Genomic DNA, 22,082 nt, shown 5'->3' on the forward strand with positions numbered 1-22,082 from the left:
CTGGGGTTATTCAGTCTGGAGAAAAGGAGGTTGAGGGGAGATATTATTGCTCTCTACAACTACCTGAGAGGAGGTTGTAGTGCGGTGGGTGTCCATCTCTTCTCCCAAGTAACAAGTCATAGGACAAGAGGAAATGGCCTCAAGTTGTGTCAGGGGAGGTTTAGACTGGATATTAGGAAAAATTTCTTCACTGAAAGGGTTATTAAGCATTGGAACAGGCTGCCCAGGGAACTGGTTGAGTCACCATCCCTGGATGTATTTAAAAGAAGTGTAGATATGGCACTTAGGGACATGGTTTAGTGGTGGACTTGGGATTGTTAGATTAACGGTTGGACTCGATGATCTTAAGGGTCTTTTCCAATCTAAATGATTCTATGATTGTAGGATTCTATGCAAGTGGAGGTCTTGTCCATTCCCCTTCCGGCTCCCAGTCACGTGGCCCTGCTGTAGCTCTCCAGCCTGCTCTGGAATGTGTCAGACCCTTCCCTGAGCAGTGTTAGCTTGCCAACAAAGCAGAAAACAATCCTTTCCTTTTTTCTGTGTTAGTTTTATACCAGACTGATGAGCTGAAATGGCTCATGGAGATATCCAAGAAGCATCAGCTGGGAAAGGGCAATGGGAGGGGAGGAAGACAACAGGAGTAGCCTTCAGTGACAGTGAGCTGTTAATTCTGCTCATCCCCTCTCATGAAACTGATACACGAATGTTATTAATATTATCTCATGGATATGTATATGTATTTATGTCTGAAACTCTTATAATCAGGCTGCCTGCCAAGCACTGTAAGCCAGTATAAACCAAAAGAAAAAGGCTGCTGTCTCGCTGTGCCATGCCCTCCCTTGGGCCAGCACAGGCTTTAAACCCCATTAAGGAACTGAGTTCTGATTTCTCCTGATTTTCTGTTTTCTGCAGAACTGATTTGGCTAAAAGCTAATCTGGCAAAAAAATTAATTTCCACAGCATCTCATTGCACAGACCTACAACTGTGTGTGCTGGCACACGAACAGGAATGGATGGGAACAGCTGGGGCAGGGAGGGAGCAGAAGTCCTCCTCTGGGAGGCGAAGCCAGTTTACGCTGCTTACAGCATTAGCTGGATGATGATCTCCTTAGAATGAAATATGGTTTAGATTTCTGTAAAAGAACCAAGCAGGCAGCCTCTTGTCTATGCACAACAGTATAATAAAAACAAGACCTCATAATTAGTCAGTTTTAAAAGTTGTTGTATTTTACTCTAAGTAAGTTTAAAGTGGGCATAAGGATGATATTAATGACCAGGTTCTTAGAAGTTTTGTGTGCCCAACAAAAAGAGGTGTATGTGACTCTGCAGCTGCTTTGGAAGCCTCCAGCTCTCAAAGGATTGTGGGGTATTTTTTTTTCCAGGAAGGTGTTTTTTTGTCATAATTCCTGATGATCCCATGCAGGAGCAAATGATGTAGAGACCTGATAAGTAAAAATTACCTTCAGCTCTCTTTCACCCTATTGCAACTCAGGACATAGTTTCTTAAGAAGTGTTTTATGGAAATTCCAGTTCCACACTATTGGTCATCCCGTACTCGGCTTCTCAGCTGTGCCAATATGACAGCTTTTCTTGCCACACCGTTAGCTGCATTGGAGGCACTTTTGGAAAAAAGTGCTGTGTCCTTCTTGCTCCCTGCCCCAAGAAATAAAATATCATGGCCAGCTCTCTGATAAAGCAAGGGGTTTCTTTTCAGATAGTTGTGCAGACTAAAGTCCCAGAGATAGTCACAGGCAGAACCTTGATATGTAGGTGTTAATTGTTACCAGCTGGCTTCAAAGGCTTTCAGACTGTTTCAGCGTAAACAAACGTGTAGTGCACCCAGAACACAATAATGTCTTTTTTGCAACACCATGCATAACTTTCAAACAAACACTGTCAGACAGTAAACACACTGGTGATTCCTCTGCAACCTTTCCTCCCTCCTGCTTGTTGATGTGTGATAATTAAATACAATCTCAGCTTCTGTAAGATACTTAGCACGCACATTTAAAGAAAATATTTTATTTTCTTCCTTTCTGAAATAACTTATAGGTCCTTCTAGTGTAACCATAGACACTTTGAAACCTGCTGCTTATGCTTCAGGTATGGAGTTGGGGCCAAACTTGTTTTAATTTTTTCCAGATGTATCAGTTGGTCTAACACAAGACACTATCTCTGTCAACAAGCTCCGTCCAACTCCAGTCACAGTGCGTATCACCTGCGCTTTTCAGAACTTGAGGAAAAAAAAAGTATCATACCACTTTTTTTCCTGAATGCGTCAGATCTTGCTCAAAAACAGAGAGAGAGGGGAAAGGGAGAGAGAAACAGAGAGAGAGAGAAGCCTTTACGTTCACAGTCAATTATTAACCTAAAACCCCCCGTACTCTGTAGAGAAAGCCATATAATCCCAGGGACCCAGGCTTCCCACCAGTGCGTCAGCAGCTGAGATAGAGGAGTGCCTTGAACTCCTCCTGCCTCCCACTCCCACTGACTCAGCGCTGAGGCTTCTGTGTGGGACTGCTCCCCCTTACCATTTCTCAAGAGCAAAGAAAGGTATGAGGAGGTGTTGCCTCCCTGCCCCAGGTACCCCTGCTGCTTCCTCCGTACAAACTCAGCTTACGGAATCGTTAGGAGTTACACCAAGTCTTCCCTTTTCCCCTCCTTGATTATTTTTAATGTGAGTCATTTCCGTAGCCTACCTGACCTGCTGGTCCCTCCAGCAGTTGGGAGAAATAATGAGTTAGTGCGATGAATGCTTTACAGCGGCGCTGACTCATGAGAAACCGTTGGGCCCTGCTCTGCTGCTGGGAGCCCGTGGTGAGCTGGCTTGGGGCTGAGCTGGCAGGGGCCCAGTGGTGGATTTGGAATGGCCACATGGGCTGAGTCCAGGGAACCTTTCAGCTGCCCCTACCACATCCAGCACTGCCCTAGCTGCCCTGGGGTTGTTTCTGGCCTACAAGCTCTGCTACCTTACCCACAGTGTTGCCTGAAGAACTGGAATATTCCTGTTCATTTGCATTGCTTCTTTGCTCTGGAGGGAAAAAAAAGACCTTTTTTCTGGTTCAAAGCATATGGGATGCGCATTTGTGCACTCGCACATGCAAACACACGTACATACCCAGGGAAAGCAGTTCTATATATGGTTTAATAGATTATTTCCCTGTGATTTGCTCCGAAATACTGCAAGCTGGTGGCAGACACGTCCCGATTTGAAAAGGGAAGGAGGAATAGTTTACCACTGCAGCAGTCCCACACAGCTTGTGTCTGCTCCTAAGGAACCAGCATAAACTTTCTGCTTGCTGGAGTTTATGTGGCTCTCCCCATCTCATCCCAAAACGTCACTATTCACTTTAACCTTCAGCTTAGGCTGTTTTGGCCCACTTCCACTGCAACTTCCCTGGTAGTATCATTTGGTTATGTTATACAGCTCAGGGTGTGGACTGCCTTTTTGAATGCTAATCTGAGCTGGTAAGGCATTTATTTTTACTGCAGCAATAGTCCCCTTGTGCTGTACGATGCCATGCTGTGGCTTAGAGGTATTTTTATATTGCCTTTTCTTTGCTTTGTGGTGATTTTCAGTTGTACACATCCCCGTGTGTGGATTGATCCGTTATGATTGTAATGCTATGGGGCTGTCTCATGTATTTGTACTATGTTGTATGTGATCTGGTGGTAGGTAAGATGCAGAGGCACTACTCGGTACCATGTGGTACAGAAAAATGTACTTTGCAGAGCCTGACATCCAATCGTCCGGATTGTGTGGCTTTGCGATACCACGTGTTGAAGGGTATGGGCTGTTGCTGTATTGGGCTGATCTGTTTCTGTGTGTGTTGCTGTATGGTGTAGAGTAGATACGGTGCCTGAGAGTGCCTGCAAGTTGCTGTGCGGTGCGGTAAGGTGTGTGTGAGGTCTTGTGTCACCGCCTCCGTAGGTCAGCGGTGGGCAGCACATAGCTGTGCACGCGTGTGTATTTCACTGCTTGGCAGGGCAAGGGCAGTGCTGCCACCCTGCTCCTTGCACCGTGGTGCTGGTTACTGTGCATTACTTCTCTCTAGCCGTATTTTGTGTGACAAAGGGCCTGCTTTGTGTGTGCATGCCCTGTGTTATGTCAGGAGGCTCTTCAGCGAGGTGTGCGCTGTGGCTGCAGTGGTACAAACCAGCGCGGTGCAGCAGTACCGCTGTGCTGGCAGGGAGGGCTGCTAGGCCTGTTGGGGCACGCCGGAGCCCTACGCTGTGGCAGAGCCGTGCATTACAGCGTGATGCCCCTGTTACGGGCTGTTAGGAGTCAGCAATTTCATGCCGGTTACTGCCAGCGAGGACCGGTCAGAGCGCTGCTGCGTGGGTGCAGCGGCGTGGGTGCAGCCGGTGTGCCCCGCTCTGCGCAGCGCGGGGGGTGCGGTGGGCACCTGTCCACAGGCTGCACAGGGAGGGTGCAGAGTTGCCCCGCTTTACACGGCGTGGGCTGCGCGGGGCAGCGTGCCCCACGGGGCCCGCGGCAGGCTGACCCACGGGGCGCCGCGGCCCCTTTAAGCCCGGCGGGGCACGGCCTGCCCTACACCGCCCGGCGCTGCCGCGGCCCGGGCGAGCGGCGCCGCCGACCCCGGCTGCCCCGCCGCGCCTCTCGCCGTACGGGGCCGCCCCGCCCGGCCCGCGCCTCCCCGGAGAGCCGGGCGGGGAGGGGCGGGCACAGCGGCCCGCTGCGGCGGAAGGAGGCCGCCGGCCGCGGCCTCGCTCCCGGCGCTGCCCGCGCGCGGTGAGGCGCAGCCCCCGGTGATCCGCGCGCACCTGCCGGCCCGCCCGCGCCGCGGGGCCGGGGACAGGCACCTGCCAGCGCCGCCGGGCCCCCCGCACCTGCGCCGCCCCCCCCCCCGCCCCGACCGGGCCGGGCCGCGCGGCGGCGGGCGCCGTTTCTCGGCGGGCAGGGCATGGCGGTCCGCTGAGATGAAAGTGACCGTGTGCTTCGGGCGGACGGGGATCGTGGTGCCCTGCAAGGACGGGCAGCTCCGCGTGCGGGACTTGACCCAGCAGGCCCTTCAGCGCTACCGCAAGGCCCAGGAGAAGGTGAGGGCGCGGGCCCGCGCCTGCCCGCTCGGGGGGCCGCGCCGGGCCAGGCCGTGTGCGGAGCCGACCTGGGGGGTGAAGGGCGGCCGGGAGCGGGGCTGACGGCCGGCGGGAGGGGTGACGGCCGGCGGGGCGGTTACGGCCGGCGCGAGGGGTGGCTTGGGGGAAGGCCCGGGGCCGGCGCGAGGGGCGGCCGGGGGGTCGGTTAACGGCCGGCGGCAGGGCTGGGCTGGGCTGAGCTGGAGGGGGCGCCGGCAGCGCTGAGGGGTGGGCTGCCAGGCCCCGCGGCCGGGGACCCACGGGGCATGGTCCTGGGGGTGCCCGTCCCGCGTGGGCCCGTGCGGTGAATCCCCCTGCCAGGTACTTTGTGTGAACAGCTGATGCTGGCGGGCTGAGAGCGCGTTCCGCTCGGTTAACAAGCTAGCATGGCTTATTTTACGTGTTTTAAGGTTTCTTGTGTTATTGCTGTGCGTGTTGACTAACAAACTTGATACAGACACAAACATAACTTACGTTATTTCCATTAAGACTTGTGTTTTCTGGCATCAGCTACTCAGTGTGGTGCTATCTGCACGGGTAGGTGACTTCCTTTACCTGAAAGGAGCTCGAGTTTTTCTTAGGTTGTATCTAATTGAGCATAAAAATACTTTTTTCTTTTTATTCCAAGAGGCAGGTGCTGAAGGCTAATGGGATACTGTTTAATATTGATGAAAGGCCTAGTGTTGCAAATACTGCTTTGTGAAAGAGATTCCAGTTACGAGCCCTGGATTAAGGGCTTGCAGGGTTGTCCATCCTCCTAAGACATCTGAATAAAAGAAAAAGTACAGGCAACGGCTTCTGGGATCTGTTTTGTGCCCTGTGCTGTTTTCTTCTGTGCCCAATCAATTGTTTTATATCCTGAGTGCAAAACTGAAAGTAAAATTCTTGTTCTTGCTGGTTTATTTTGAGAGAAGCTTGCTATGTTAAATGTATCATGAACAGCTGAGACTGCTCTGTAGTAGAGATTACAGTGGTCACCATGCTAGTCTTTCTGACCAAGTGTAGTGTTTTAACCTGCCTTAAGATATATAGAGCTTGATAAATATTTTGTATGAAGTATCTTTCTCCTAATGAATATTGCATGTGTGTAATTAACTGCAAAATGTTTATAGAATTCTTGGTGCTGTTACAGCCAACAGTCAATGAGATCTTTTGCATGGAAGTGTGGGTCAGGGTACTAAAATAGGCATATGGTCTCTGTTCAAGAGTGGGATTTATCAGAAACAGAATTGCTTTCAGCTGAGTTGAACTTAGAAATTTAAAATTTTATTTCGGCCTTGATTTGTTCTTGTGATGACATTGGAATTGGTCTCATGATAATGGCTGAAAGGTGGCTTACAAAGCTTTTGTATAAATACTTCAAATGCCTTTCCTTCTCTCTCTTTTTTTTTTTTTTTGGTTCCTTTAGGAAGGAGTAGAAGGGTGTATGCATTTCTAGGTAAGGCCCTGACTGTTCTAGAAGGCTCAATAAGCAATTTATAGGAGAGGAATTGCAACAACTTGAGAAAGGTTCAGATAAACGCCAGACATTTAAGACGTACTACAGTCTAATTAGTTTCTCATGATTTTGTACCCAATTTGCTATTTAGGGAATATTTAAAGAAAATTATTTCTATGCTAAGCGGTCGTCTCCTATGCGTGCTTCAGTGTGAGGTCAAAATCATCATGACTGTCCTTCTTTATAGGACAGTCAGAGGCCAGAGTTCACGTTTCTGACTCTGTTGTATTTCTTGCCTTTGCAAAAAAACCTTTTTTTTCCTAGGTATTTCCTTATAGAAGTTCTGAGTTCCTTATTCTGCATCATAGATGGACCAAGTGGATACAGGCCAGTTTGTTCAAAAATTGCTGATCACCTCGAGTAATGGTGATTCAGAGCTTGTACAAGGATGTATAAAGAGGCAGGGTGGGGGAAGCAACCGAAGGACCTGAAAAATATAGAACAGCTTTTCATTCAAGTTAATAAAAAAAGTTTTATGAGTTCTGCACCCTCTCTCCCTCTGTTCACTGGAAATTCAAACAGCTCTCTTGCAGTGCTTTAATTAGTTAGTTTTCAGTCTACCTGATTTGCAGTGAGACTAGCCAAAGAGATAAATAGGTAAATTTCCTCTTACCTTGTCAGGCATCACTCAGAGTTAATGCTCTTTCCTGAGAGAAAATTTGGGGTTGGTAAAATAGGTCATACATAAGTCACAAACAATTAATTTTATTGCCTTTTGGAGAGTTTTTGTCCATTCTGACATGGATGGATTGGTGTTTTACCATTTTCCTTCTTTTGCCTCTTTCTAAAATTAACTTCCTTTGTGAAAATGTAAAATCTTAGAGAATGGTATTATCTCAAGATAATCAGCAGCTAAAATCTGCTGTGAGGTGTGGGCACATAAACAGGTTTATGCTAAAGATAACTGAAGATTTGTTTTTCTTTTCCAAATACTTAGAATGTTTGGAATACTTCCTGTGGCAGAATGCTGCTGTTTCTGTTGGCATGTTAAGTGTTCTTTATATATTTTTTTCAAGTGTTAAAATCTTTTAAAAAAACAAAATGGAAAATGGTATTGTTAAGTGTATGAAGCATTTGGAGGAGGGAGGACTATTGATAGAAGGAATATCTTTCATAGTTGCAGAATGGAAAATGAAAAAGGTAGCTAGGATACAAGCTTTGGGAAATTTTTATTAGTTCGTATGCTGTCAAATACCACAAAAATGTATCTGAGAGGCTCTGTATTTTGGGGGTTGTTCTGGAAGCCTAGTTTTGCTATTAGACTGCAGTCACTTGTCTGGTAAAGGGGAAGATATGAGATTAGAATATTAATGCATGTGTATTGTAAAATATTTGAATGTCTGTGTATAGAAATAGCAAAATTTTTAATTGGTTTAAAGTACTCAGTACTTCTTTATACTTGTAATTAGAGGAAAGTTGGTGCAGTAAATGACTAAGTCTCTCATTTTTGTGAGACTTGGTAAACAGCTGAGAACCCTGCATTTGCTTATTGTAGCCTGATTTGGTTTCTTGGCAAGTTTGATTTGGTTTCTTGGCAAGTTTGATTTGGTTTCTTGGCTGGGCTGTGTTGGCAAGGTTTGGTCATGAAGGCTCAATCTCCCTGTTAACTAAAACAAAATTCCGGGCCATTGTTTCAGCTGAAAAATCAGACAGTGATTAATTTTTGATGCTGCTGTGCTTAGCAGTGGGTTTCAGAGGTACTGTTGTCATTCTGAATGGGCAGATCTTGTCTGATTCACTGGAGGATACAAATAACTGTCTGGACTTATGAACTACTGTCTGTATTACAGTATCAACTAGGAGATTTCTGTGCTCTGGGATTTCATGATATGAATAGTCTTAGATGTTTAAGAAAACATTTTGTTGATCAGCTGCTTTGTGAGAATTGTAAATAAATTTTTGGGGAAGTGACTGTCATTTCAGAAGTTAACTTGTGTTTCAGTGAAATGAAGCTTGGTGGAACTTTTTTGTGACTCAGGATCTGCTTTTGTTGCTGTTTAGTAATATGTGTGTGTTAAGACTTCCTGCTGACAGGTAGATACAGGAGATTAATGATTCCTTATTGTCAGCCCAGTCCCTTAGTATTTCTTGTAACTTGGTATTTTTGGTGCCGTAGGGAGCACTTGCATGTTATCTGCTGTATTTAGGATTCTTTGCTTGAGTGAGAGCAGATGTTCTGCAAAATACTTGAGTTGCTGTGTCTATTGTTACTGTGTTTGCTTCTCTGTGGCTATAAGGCATAGCCCTTGGATGCAAGACAAGGCACATCATTGATTGTTTTCCAGTGAATTGCGAGAGACCTTTCGTTTGGTTTTTTTTCTGAGTATGTGGATGAGAGAGGGAGAAAGAGGAGTTCTGGGTCAGCACTGAAGGGTTCCATATGCTCTTGTGTTGTCTGGGTCTGCGTGGTCCTGCTGAAAGCAATTCCTCAATGCATAGGGGGCTAAATGCATTAAAGCTAAACGCACCATTGTGCTCATACTTCTCCCCTTTGAAATGTTGCTCCCCCGGAGTAGTAGGCAATAGTTGAATTACTAGCTTTGTAGCGAGGCCCTTAGTTCAGATGGAGATGCTAGTTTGCTAACTCAAAGGCCTTTAATGCTGTTGGTACAAAACGTGGCATACACCCAGGGGAAGGAATGGCTATGAGACTATCAAGTAAAATCCACAATAACTTTTCTTTAAGCTGCAGTGAAATTTTTCCCAGGAAAAATGTATAAAAACATCTTACTGCTCCAGATGTTTTTTATCTCTCTGGAGGAGCTAGAGATGGGGAAGTGGTGTTTATCATCTGTGTATCAATTTACTCATGTTTGCGTGCATGGCACTTACCTAGACGACTTGCTTAAAGTGACTACTTTGGCTGTCTGAAGTCTTGTTCATAGAAGCCAGTTGAATGGGTGGGACATGGAAGCTGTGTAGCAAAATTAATAAGCACTGCAATTTGTCATTTAAATATCAGTTTAAAATTTGTTATTTTAAGCACAGTTAAGTTCTCGAGTGGTTCACTTTCACAGTCTTTTTGTGTGACTCCCTTTGGGAATGCTGACACAGACAATCAAATATTAGTTGAACTATCTTACAGGGACTTGTTCTCCAGTTGTTACGTGCATTAGAGTATGTGTTTCCACAGGTGAGAATATACAGAAGTCAATGGTTGATTCTGGAATTATAATGGTAACTTTAATAGGCAGTCAGACTGGGTAGGAAGCAATAATATAGTGACTAAGTTGATTCAAGAATGGTGCATTTTTGATTTAGAACAAAAATAGGGGGTTGTTTGGGTTGTATTGGTGATCTTCCCCAAATGAGATGCATTTAAAGAGCTAATGCTGTAGGTTGACTGTCTATATCAGTTGCTACTATATCAGATCCCTACTAATAAAATACTTTTCTGCTTTCTTTCTCTTGCTTGCCCCACAACATGACAATTAGCTTTCTGGAATAATGTAAATCAGCCACCAAGCAGAAGGAGTACTAAATGTTCTTGTAGTTTCTCTAAAAACATTGGGGGTAGGGAAAATGACAATTTATTTTGACTCCAAACTCTATGCTTACAAAAAACGTTTGCAAAAACATAACAGATTTCTTCAGAAGATATATGTAGAAAGTTTTGAAAGAAATTGTTATGAATGTTTTTCTGTTTTGGGCAAATGGTAAGTATTTAGTCCTTTATAAAGGCAGAGTAATACAGTTGCATTTGTGTGGTACTTTTATCTTGGACCTGGTCTCTAGTTCTTGGTGTGTGGTGGGTTTTTTTTTTCCCTATACCAGTTTGTCTTAGAAAGTTCATTTTATTTTATACACTAATAGGGATGGGGTTAATCCATAATCTTTGTTTCACCAAAACTAAGCTCTGTTTTTTAAATACTTTTTTGCTAGGAAATGTTTTAACTGTTCATTCCCATATTTATCTTAGTATTGCTCAATCAGCTACAGGATGTTGGCAAGCTTTTACATTGTCTTGGAAACTGATATATTTCAATGAACAGCTTAATTATCACTTCTGCATTCAGCCTTCAGGTTTGCCCACTGTGATATACTAAAAAAGGAGAATATAACTTGATACACTGCTTTTCCATTACTGTTCTATGAGTTTATGGGTAACTGAGTCATATATAGGAAAACAGGTCATGTAATTAGGGGGAGTAAAGAAAAGGGAATGAGACAAATGATTTAAAAAATTCTAGATAAAACAAACTCTGTTATTGACTTGATAACGCTGGTGGTGATATTTCATTGAGACTGGAAATAGCTTTCAAGTGGCAGAATTTTGGGTCTCAAAGAATTTTCAGGATCTCATTTACAGTGATCCTGAAAGAATGAGAGTTGAAAAGTGCCTGCCTTTTTATCACTTTTGCATAAAATGTCTGCTGCTGTGCTGTATCATAGCCACTAGTGTTGATGTAATGAGATGCTGGTAGATTTCCAGTTTCCTTTTCTCTTTCTAACAGGTGTTTATAATGCAAACAGGAAAACTACTATTGGACTTAGTCAGACTTGTCATACAAAGTGTCTTATAGGAGGACATTATGTACTTACGTAACCTGAAAAAGAAATTTTTTTTGATCCCTTTGTTCTTTTTAAGAAGTAGACTACGGCCAATAACTTGGGCTTTTGGCTGAGTATTAAGTTAACTGATGTTAATATGTTTCAGGGGAGCTCAGGTGAAGGGTAGAGCTGGATAAAACTGGTGGAAATTCAGTAGGCAAAATGAGAATAACTCGTCCTGGAAATACTGCAGGTCAGACTTTAGTGTATGTGATATACAGAGTTTTCATTTTTGTCTCCCAGATCATATTTCTCAAGTTCTGAGTACTATTCAGTTGTTATCACTTGAGACACCAAAGATTTTTTTTAATAGCTGAGTGTTAAAACAGTCATAGAAGGAAGCTATTGAAGAGCAGTACAGAGGTCTCAGTCATGACTGCTTCCTATTGCTCTTTTCCCAGTTGAAGATGAACTCAGAGTAGTCTTCTATGAATTTGTGAAGAAGGAATTTAGACCCCAAATGATATTTTTTGAGTATTTATTTCCAACTTGGGAAGCACCATGCAGTATGGTAGCCTTAATGTTAAAAAATAAGCCTTCTGGATGGAACCGGGAGGTGCTTTTGCTTGCTGCATAAAATGCAGCTTTAATTTTTTTTTTTGAGTATTTGAAAATGGACGGTTGTGTTCTATTGGTATTTTTGTAAAAACTTAATGTTTTTGTTTTTAACAGATACAGTTATTTGGAAATCATGGTTCATGTTATGTGAACTTTCCTCCTTACTTGTTCAGTATGATAGGTCAGTTGAATTGCACCATACTGTGCAGAGTCTTGCATCCTGCTACTGAAGCAGCAGATTTCCTCCCCCATTGAGCAGAACATTCTTTAGGCTTTCCTAATGATGCTAATGTCATAACTGCAGCTTTCGTAGGCGTGAAGACCTATTGCTTTGTTATTGAAAACTCCCTCTAGTCGCCTATTAAGATGCCTGTGTTTCATCCTTAATGAATATGATAATGCTAAAGGTCCTGAGCGATTAGTATCGTTGAAAACAGATTCTGTTTTGTATTTTTATATTTCATTCTTGAGTCTTGCTTATACATAAAGATGTCCCCATTTTATGTCAGGGAACTGACTAAAACAGAAATGGTGGGCTCATGTGAATGACTTGTTGATAGAAATGGACTTCTAAAGTCCACCAACCAGATAGTGCCCTAGATTCATTGGTAAACCAAGGAAGCTGCTTCATTTACAAGAACTTTTGGAAAAGTCTATACAATACTTGCATAGTATCTTCCTTAATAAAAGTATTGATTGTTCCCCTCAGGTTATATGTTGTTGTGGTAGTTCTATAGGTCTTATCATCAGTACTTTATTTCTTACATAGGATTACTTCAATAATTTATTTGAAAGAAAACTTTGTGTCATAAGAAATTACTGACTGCGCTGGATAGGACTTTTTTTGGACTGTTATCCTCATGTTAAAGAGGAAATACGTAAGACTTGATTCTGTAAATGTTTTTTTCTTATGCCTAGTGATTGTGCTATAGACACCTCCATTAAGTGGACTGTTGTAACGTTTTAATGTCATCAAAATCTGTCTGTCTTTCCAGTGTAAACCTGTAATTTTTATGCCACCAGTACATCCATTCAGAACTGATGGGTTTGCTTTGTTGTGGCAGGTGCCATAGCACTAGTCCAGTGCTTAGATTTGCTCTTGGGAATGCTTCTGAATTGGGAGTTTTAGACAAGTTCGTTGTTGGTTTCATGAGGATGCACTGGCAGCATTTATTACCACAGAGACCTCTTACTTCAATGCTTTTCTTTATTGGTTATTACATGTATGAAAAATAAACGTACAGAATGCTTCAATGAACATGCTTCTTACAGCTGGTAATAAGGATACCATTCATATGACTGGTAGATAGGGAGGAAGATGAATTATTTTAGTCTAACAAAGACTGATACTTAGAATCACAAAATTCAGTCTGATGGGTAGAGAGGCTAACAGCTGGCTCTGTTTGGGCTCTTTTTTTTTTTTTTTTTTTCTGGCTAGGGTTTTAACTTCAAAGATGAGGCTTCATTGAGCCAAATGGTTTTGCAGTACAGTTTATCTGACAGAATGTTTTCCAGATTCCCAGCAAAATACTAGCTATTGGTGAATCTTAACATGCATCCTCCCTATCATTTTCCTTTACAAAAATGCAGTAATTTCTCAATCAGTAGAAGAAAATGGAGTGCTTAAACTAAAGGAGAATTTGATACAATCCAAGAAGCTCTGAGACCTGCATTCCTGGAAAATTGTGTGGCTCAATTTTTTTTCTTTCATTAATCAGTTCTTCTGTTTATGTCTTACCTAAAACCTTAGAAGACCTTCAGATTGTTATAGAAGATACTGTGTTACTCTCATCAGCCCATCAACAGCTGAGCTGATCTTTACTGGCAAACCTGAGTATCTAAGTTATAGATTTTCTAAGAGGAGAAAAAATTACTTTATATAGTCGTCATCTATTTCTTTTAATTTGGGTGTCAGTGTACAGGTCAACTTACACTAGTCCCAGCTCCAAAGAGGTTGGAATCCATCATGTTTCTATTTGGACCTTTGAAGGAGAGGCAAGTCATAAATCCTAATGGGTTAATCCCCTGTATGTGGTTGATTTGTCCTGTGTCAAAACTCTGGAATGGACCTTGAGTGCACACCTGTAGACCATCCTGCAGTTCAGGATTATTTCTTTTAATTTGGGCGTGGATTTATGCTTTCCCATTACCTGTGAAAGGTGGTGCTAAAGTAGTTAGTGTTTTTGCATTTCCCTGAAAGCTACCATTACCATGTTCTGTCCTTCCAGTAAGTATGTGAGTGATCTTCGGCTGCTACAGAAGGTGACTGGTGGAAAAGATGCATGTGCTGCTCTGCAGCTGTTTTCTTGGCTGGTGTGCCTGTGGGGCAGGCAGACTTAAATTAAACGCATCTTATTAAATTTTGGTGATGTCCATATAGAGGTAGCTCCTTATTCATGTTTCTCCTCAAACAAGAAGTTTGGAGGGCATATAGCCTTTCCTAGCCTTTTTTTTGCTTTTTTTAGTCTTGCAGTGTTGGATCTCATTAACGGTGATAAGGCCAGAATTTCATGTAGAGGTTTGGGGTATAATTCCACCATTTTTCTGTGTTTCAAGGAGTCTAACTACTACTGAATGTATGTACCATTCACTTCAGTTCCTGTAGGTCAGGCATTTTTCGTTGAATCCAGTTCTTAGTGGCACAGTTTGCCTGCTGTGACCTTTGCCTAAACTGGCTATGATAATTTTTTTAATAATCCCCTGTGATAATCATTTGGTGATGAATTTGATCGATAGTATTTTGAGTGTTACAAAGCTTTCCATTAACATTCTCTGCTTGCCAACTTTTTTATTTCTGAGCACAAGCCAGAAATGAAACCAGACTGCAAACTTAAGGCTTAAGACTTTGCTGTTAGTGGAAGTGTTGGCTGTAGACTGATATGGATACAGACCTTTTGCATCCTCATCACTCAAGTGATGAGCCTTATGAATAAGGAAGATAGTATGTGACCTGGAACTCTACTTAACTAACTTCTTCCTCTATAGCTTGTTGGAATTGCATGTGCTATCTAACCCTGTAACTCCTGCTTAGAGGTCAGTTGCAGAATGTCTTTCCTGTGGATCCCTGGTTGAGCAGCTATTGAAAGTCTCATTCTGTTAGCTGTAACCTTTTTCTATAAGGCTTTCTTAGCTAGTTCAGTAAGGATTTTGATGGAGGGTTCTCATCTCAGAATTTTACTTGGGTTTATCCTAGATGCTAAACACCACAAAGGTAGGACAGAAATACAGTAGTGCAGAAGTAGGGGAAGTAATAAACAAGGCTACTTGTGACAGTGTGTCTGTAGCTCTTGTAAAAGTGGAAGTAATTCAGGTGTTCTACAAATCTGATCAAGGTGAGGTTGCTGTTTTGCAGCTGTTTAAGCCTTGAAAGGCTTAGTCATACCTTTTCCCTTTCACGGGTTGTAAGGCCTATGCAGTTGTGTAATGAACACTGTTCCTCAGTCTATCCAGGACAAAACCAAGTGGGTAACTTCCTCTGGACCTCTAGCCTGTGTCCTACTTTGTCGTCAGTAAATTGGATGATCATACTGTATCTCATATGTACCTTTTTTTTAACTTAAACAAGCTTCTGCTTTTAAAATAAATAATCTTAATGTCTTACCTTCACTACCTAAGTTATTTCTTTAAAGAAGTTCTATTAATTATGTTACTTTGTACTTGAACTGTGAGTTAGTCTACATGAAAGCCTATACGGAAACCAGAAGTCATCCAGGAAGTTTTTTTGCTGAGTAAAGACTCCAGAGGGCTTGCATTTAGAAAAAAAAATAGCAGTGTTCATTAAGCTTGCAGGAAAAAATGAGGCAAATACATTATTGCATCAATCAAATGTTTATATATAGTGAACTCTATGAAAATGCATTTTACCTCCAAACCACATTCCTTCCACTCACATTGAGTTAAAAAGTTGTTGGCTATAACAATGATTTTTGTTAAGGTGTAACATTTTTTTCTAGTAAGTAAAATAACTGGCTGCAGTAAGGGGTTGTCAGCAATCTATTGGATTATTTTTACAAGCTGGTTTATTTCATACTGAGCAAGGACTTCTAAATTTGAGGAAATATCTGGTCTGCTCTAGTGTGCCAAAGACGTGGCATACTTTGCTTTGACTCATTGACTTCAATTGTATTTTCTTTAGGTTACTCTACTGAGATTTTCTATAGAAGAAGTTGTCTTTGTCTTTTCCTCTAGGTTGTCCTCCTCCTGTCCCTTCCCATTCTGTAGGATAGGTTACAACAGTATACTAACAGAAAATTTACTTTAACGGCATATTTTTCAGAAGTCTATTTCTAGCAGTTGCCTTATTTAACATATATGGGATGGCTTTTTTAGCTAATGTTGGAAATTTGGCTGTCGTCATCTGCTTCTGGCACCTCAACCTGTTCTTTGTCTGCCCAAAGAACAGAAGATTGGAAAGGAGATTGCTCCCTTGAATTGAATCTTCCCATGTCTTGCATGGGGTAGAAAGACTTGCTGAGACTTTTCAAGGACTGAAGGGAGTTAACATGCTCAGCTCCCACAGAATTAGGCTTGTTTGAAAAACCTAGCTGCTGCCAATTCACAATTAATTTTCCCCTGCTGGCTGTAATGAATGTATTCGAACAAATGTTTTGGGAGTTCCTGGCATTATAAGCTACAAAAAGAAAACTCCCTGAAGAGCTGGAAACCTGAAATAGTTGTTTTGGGCAATAAAAAGGAGAAGGTTCATTGACATTTTGGCATTGTGCATAGAGAAAGACCAACATTTGTGTAGTAGTAGTCATGATGCAGGCTTTGTTTAGACTGCTGTGCTAAAGGAAGATAGATTACTTTTTTTTTTTGGAGGGAGGAAGAAGTAGATGTTCGTATGTGTAGGAAAAAAAAAAATCTAACGTTAGCACCTGTTCTGTCAATGATAAATGATGATTCCTCTATGTTAGGCAAGAAGATTAGCACTCAAAAATCCAGAGAAGTCTTCTGTATTGATGTTTCAGGAACAGTTATTTGGATAGCTCTCATTCAGCTGCTGACTTGATGGGGGATACTAACTTTGCCCGAAAAACTCTCATAGAAACCACTCCACTGGCTTTACAAATAGCAAAATTAAGAATTAATTTTTGCTCAAAATACTCAACTCGGAAATGCTTGAAAGAACACTCATGGCCTGTACATTTTAAATATATTACTTCTGAGGGTTTGTTCCTCCTTATGATTACTGTTGTATTCAATCCACTTATTTTTTCAAAACTGTCAACAGAACAAAATTGCCCTAAACTCTTATCCTTTTCATGTACTTCCACTTGAAGTAAGATGGATCAGATGGGAGTATGCCAGTGTTGACCTCTAAATCCTTGAGTCTGGAAAAATGTTGGTTTCCATTCAAGTTAAATTTTGTGTGTTGTGGGGGAGTAATTGCAGCAAGTCAGAAACTGAAAGGAGTAGCTAGCTTGCTTTTGTACATGCAGTGTGCCTTTTCTTACTAGATCTCTCATGGTCCATTAAAAATGTAGTGCTAAAGTTGAACTGTGTAATCCTTCTTCTCACTCTCCTCATCCCAGGTCTCTGCTAGCTGTACTTGCAATGTGTGTGTGGGGCTTTTTCTTCATTTGTTTGTTTGTTTTTGTTTGTTTGGTTTTGTTTTGCTGCAGCAATGTTCATGTCTGTTTAACTCTGAATAGAGGCCAAACCCACCTTGGTTTTGGTTTTTAATATATCATGAATTTTGCAGTTACATATGTTGCCATCATATTCTTTCTTGTCTGGAAGAACAAAATATGTATTCACTGCTATCATCGTTTTATTAAATAAGCCATATTCAAAGACGGTAGACAACACTAGGTAGGTCTTTCTTGGTAACTTCAGATGTTTCAAATGTAAAATACATCTGGCAGTACACACATATTGTTTGTCTTGGTATGACACGACTGTCTTTTGAATTCCACAAAAGTGGAGGAGTCTGGCTTATTGTTCGTACTGCAGTTCATTAATGGGTGTCGATATGAAATGAGCATCTCGCTAAATGGAAGTCTTGGTCAACCTCTGACTCTTGCCTTAAAGGTTTGAGAATAGACAATATGAAGAGAATACCAGCTTCTTTCCAGATGGCTGAATGCTTGATGTGTCTTTATGTTTAGCTGTCATTCAAATGTGAATGCTGTGGTGATTATAAGTGTTTTCCATTTTTCTGGTTTGAAATGATCCCTTTTATGTATTGTGTGTTCAAAGATTAACTGTTTGGCTTATCAATAGGGGTTTTAGAGAAAAAAACCCCAGCAACTTGATGGTATAGCAAAATCCTGGATGTTAGTGTTCATAAGCAGACTTGACAGTGCAGATCTTGGTTCCAGATAACCATGTTGCACACAGTAGTTGTTTTGAAATAGGTTGTAGTGGACTATTAACATTCTGCAAAATGTTATTTCAGTTTTGAAACACCTTCTGCATCATAAGTTTCATACTACTGTTTTTTTTGTTAGTGAAAAAATGTTTTTCTGCAACCTAGGGGGGAAAAAGTTTGATAGAGGCGGCTTTGTGAAAGAGAATCAACCGTTTCATTGCATGTTCTGGTTTCCTTTTCCAGGCACTGCATGTTGTGATAAAATTTAGTGAAAAGTAGATCCAATTATTTTGCTGAAAAGCCTTCAGCATCTTGTAGTTGACCGCATCAGTGACCGGCTCTCTACCGGTGTTTGTGTGTGCGAGCTGGGAAACAGATATAATCACCTCTGTTAATGAGAAGGTAATGTTACACTGGAAGTCCTATTGACAGGGCATTGTGATAAAGCATTCCTGTAACCTGGTTAGCCTTGAGCATTCTTGTGAATAATGGCTATGTTATGTCCTGTTTGCTGTAGGCATTTCCAATAGGTCTTTAATTTTACAGTGAAATCTTACTTCTCTAGGTGTTTGAGCATGGCATAATATGTGGAGCCAATGTATGTGGATACAGTTGTGGAGCCCCAAAAGAATGAATGAGGTAGCTGACTGAAAAGTAAATTGGACACATCTGTATGAGTGATGGATGGCATAAAACTGCAAATGAAAAGGAAGGTTGTAATGGCATCTCAGGACTATTGCAAAATATATGCAAGTACAGCATTTAATCAAGTGTGCTTACCAGCTCTTGTTCTCATTTGAAGTTTCTTGTGGGGTTGTACTGACTGGATTAAAATTATGTAAGGAAAGTTTTCATGTGGTCCTCCTGCAAGCTCTGGAAAGAAGTACTTGGTCAGAGGGTTGGAGAAAGTTGCCATTAAATGGTAACTGAAACATGTGCCTCAGGTGTCATTTTCCACGTTTGAGCTGAAAGCCCTACTTACCTGTTTGTTAGCTGTTTTGCAGTGACTTTTATTCTGCTTTGCTGCATTCTCTTTTCTTCTAAATCTCTGAAGCTATTCCTTCCCAAGTCTTTTGTCATTCTGTTTTCCTGAAGATACTTTGAGCAACAGGAGAAAGCAATTCTTTTTGCCCTTCAGGATAAGAGGCAGGGCGGGGGAATAACCTCATTCTCTTTGTCTTCTATCTGGCCAAAATCCACTTCATGAGATGTGGTTAGGCATATGGCATAAAGTTTTGATGGTGTGTTAATTCTGGCATGTTCTGTATTTTCAGTCAGGTCAAGGTGGAAGTTGATCTCAGGAGTGAGGGAATTGTCCTTGTTTAGGTTATATCTAGTTACATCACTTGCCTCTGCCAATGTGATTAGAGGTAGAGGTTGTTTGGGCTATTCACCAGGTGTGTTTGCTGTATCTCAGAAGTGAAATACTAAAACTTATCAATATTATACTGTGATAATAGAAATTTTATTAATATAACACGAAATGTAGGAGAGATTATATAGTAATCCCCATGGTGTAATATTATGCTGGTAAGTATTTTATTACTTTTTAAACTTCCTGCTCACTTTCTTTCAGACAATAGCCAGAACCAGTGAAGCTGACTAATCTTTATGGAATTAGGCAGTGCTTGTCTGTTAGTTGTGCCTTCAGAATATTCTTGACCCAGTCATTTTTGCTACTGAGAAGTAAAGGAAGGAGGGAGGCTGGTTAATTTAGCATTTCATGTGAGGACAAAGTGGCATGTAATGGCTTCATCTAGTACAGACCTTGCTCCAACACCTGTATGGCTGAAAATCCTTTATTTCCCTCCCCGCACATCCAATTCTTAGTTGTCGATTACTTTCCACCACCACCCTCTTTATTTTATTTCTTTCTCTTGTGATGAACTTACTTCTGCCTCAAAGGGACTCTACTTAGATCTTCAAATACTTCTAATGCTTTGGGTGTTTAAAACTACCATGACTGTCATACCATCTTTCTAGCACTGGGGTTTATAATTGTCCCTATGGCTCTATTTTGGACCTCTGTGACCAGAAGTACTGTGAAAGGTTGTGTATTTTCCTCTGTCTTCTGAGTGAGGAAAAAGACCTGAAATCCACACTTACCACTTCTCTAAAGAGAGCAAGGAACTGTAACTGCTAGTAGATTGTCAGAGTGTGGAGAGAACTGATTAGGGCCTATATGGGAAGCAGCACCGGTGGGAATTGGTGCCATTGCTGGAATGCACCAGCCTTGAGAGACCAGTGTGAGAAGACAGTGGTGGTCTGGGGTCTGCCTGGCCTTACTGACTGTGCAAGTCTGCCAACCTTCTGGCAAAATTCCTCCCCAACCTCTGCTTGGTGGTTGTTCCATGCAGGAGATAGGATGGCACTGCAGCAGAAAAGTCCTACTGTTTTCTGTGAAATAAGTGAAATACTTTCATATGATTGAGGGAGAGGATGTTTTTCTTCCAAAGTATATGTAATGGCTTTCTATGTGGAATTAGGGATATTCTTCTGTAAATTACTACTGTTTTTTTCTTACTTGCGCTTTGTCTAAAGCTTGGTTTATATTACAAGGTTTTACAGGATTTCAGCATACCTGAACTGCATTGTCTTGCAGGCGTTTGTATTCTGTTTTGTGGGAGTTCGGAGTCTGCTGTTACTCAGTCCCATGTTTGAAACTTCCAGCTGCTTCTGATAAGCAGTCCTGTGTCAGCTGCAGATACATTAATCACTTTATCAAAGAAAGGCCCGAACAGTTGTAAATAATCTTAGATAGTTTCTAGATGCAGTACTGAAGTGGTGGCTGCTCTTATTATAGATGCTGAGCCATTTATCATTTTCTCTTCAAGATCTTCAGTGCTGAGTTTGTTACAAGCTGAGTTGTGTGAATTTACAGCCTGCCTGTGTTTTTTTGTTATCTGTAGCTGTACTGAATGGTTTGCATTTAAGGTATCTTCAGTTTTAGCTGGCAAAATAACAATGTTCTTCACTCAGTTAACCTGGACTTTGCTTTTGAAATACATTCATGTCTTTTACACATGCATTTCTTATTTTCTTAAGGCTTTTTTCCTCATTTCTGTGTGAAAAATGTGTGGTGATTTGGAGGAGTAGCTTTATAGTTCCGTCTGCTCGCTTTAAGCTAGATTTTAAGAAATCATGACTGTGGTCCCTCAACCCCCCAGTGTTACCTTCAGATATCAAACAAAAAGCCAGACTCAATGCTAATTAATTATTTGCCAGGTGCCTGTAGCTGTATAGCAGTTTGCTTTTTAGCATAACAATACTATTCTGAGTATTGTAGCTAATATTTGACACGGAGAACTTGCGATATGGAAGTTAAAGGTAAAAATGTTGTGATTTTACTTAGAGATGTTTTGTTCTGGAGCTGTTGTGTTAACTTAACGCAGGGGTGAGTCTTTTGTGTTTCTACGTTGTTGAAGCCATCTAGTCTAATGGGCTTGATGAGCTAAAGGATATTCTTAGCTTATAACTGAAGACCAGTTTACACTTGTATTCTTGCATTCGGAGCCTGGCATACCGTGCACTCCAGTTTCAATGGAGACTGTAAGGGGAACTTCTTTGTAGTTGTTAACAACTGCAGTGTGTGGACCTCTTTGTCTAAATGTATGTCTCTAACTGTCTTTGCCTGTTCTGGATTTGCATGCTTGTTCTTCACTGAAATATTCTTCTTAAGTTGGAGTGTAATGTAAAGGTGGGATACGTGATCCCTCTACTGATGTATTCTCTACATCATATTTTATTCAGGTAATGTTGAGATAGTGGGTCATATTTAGAGAGTGGTTCTCATTCACATTCTGATTCAGCATAAAATGAGAATGCTCTTATTTTTGAAGGGTTCCAGTGCTGCAAGTCAGATCAAAATTTGAGTGTAATTTTAAATGTTCTGAGTCACTTTGGATTTATATATCTGTGCTCTGACTGTTGGACTATTGGGAATTCCATGCTAGGGCTAGCTCTGCAGGTTTTTTTACTTTCTTCCTCAGACCTAATGTGGGAGATGGGTATTTTTTTCTCCTGCATATTCAACTGCCAGGCTAAACCAACTTTCTCTTCTTC

The 22,082-nt window shown here is 41.7% G+C and overlaps 1 protein-coding gene across 1 annotated transcript in view; it reads left to right on the forward strand.

Annotated features, from left to right (window-relative positions):
* The first annotated feature begins 4,941 nt into the window (after nucleotides 1-4,941).
* The window catches only part of PARD3B (par-3 family cell polarity regulator beta), a 427,904-nt gene continuing 410,763 nt past the window's right edge, over nucleotides 4,942-22,082 (forward strand). Inside the window, exon 1 of the mRNA XM_059820147.1 lies at nucleotides 4,942-5,061. Coding sequence (XP_059676130.1) covers nucleotides 4,942-5,061 — 120 coding nt within the window. The remainder of the gene's footprint in view (nucleotides 5,062-22,082) is intronic.

The sequence above is a fragment of the Gavia stellata genome, chromosome 8 (assembly GCF_030936135.1).
Source record: "Gavia stellata isolate bGavSte3 chromosome 8, bGavSte3.hap2, whole genome shotgun sequence".
Classification (NCBI taxonomy): Eukaryota; Metazoa; Chordata; class Aves; order Gaviiformes; family Gaviidae; genus Gavia; species Gavia stellata.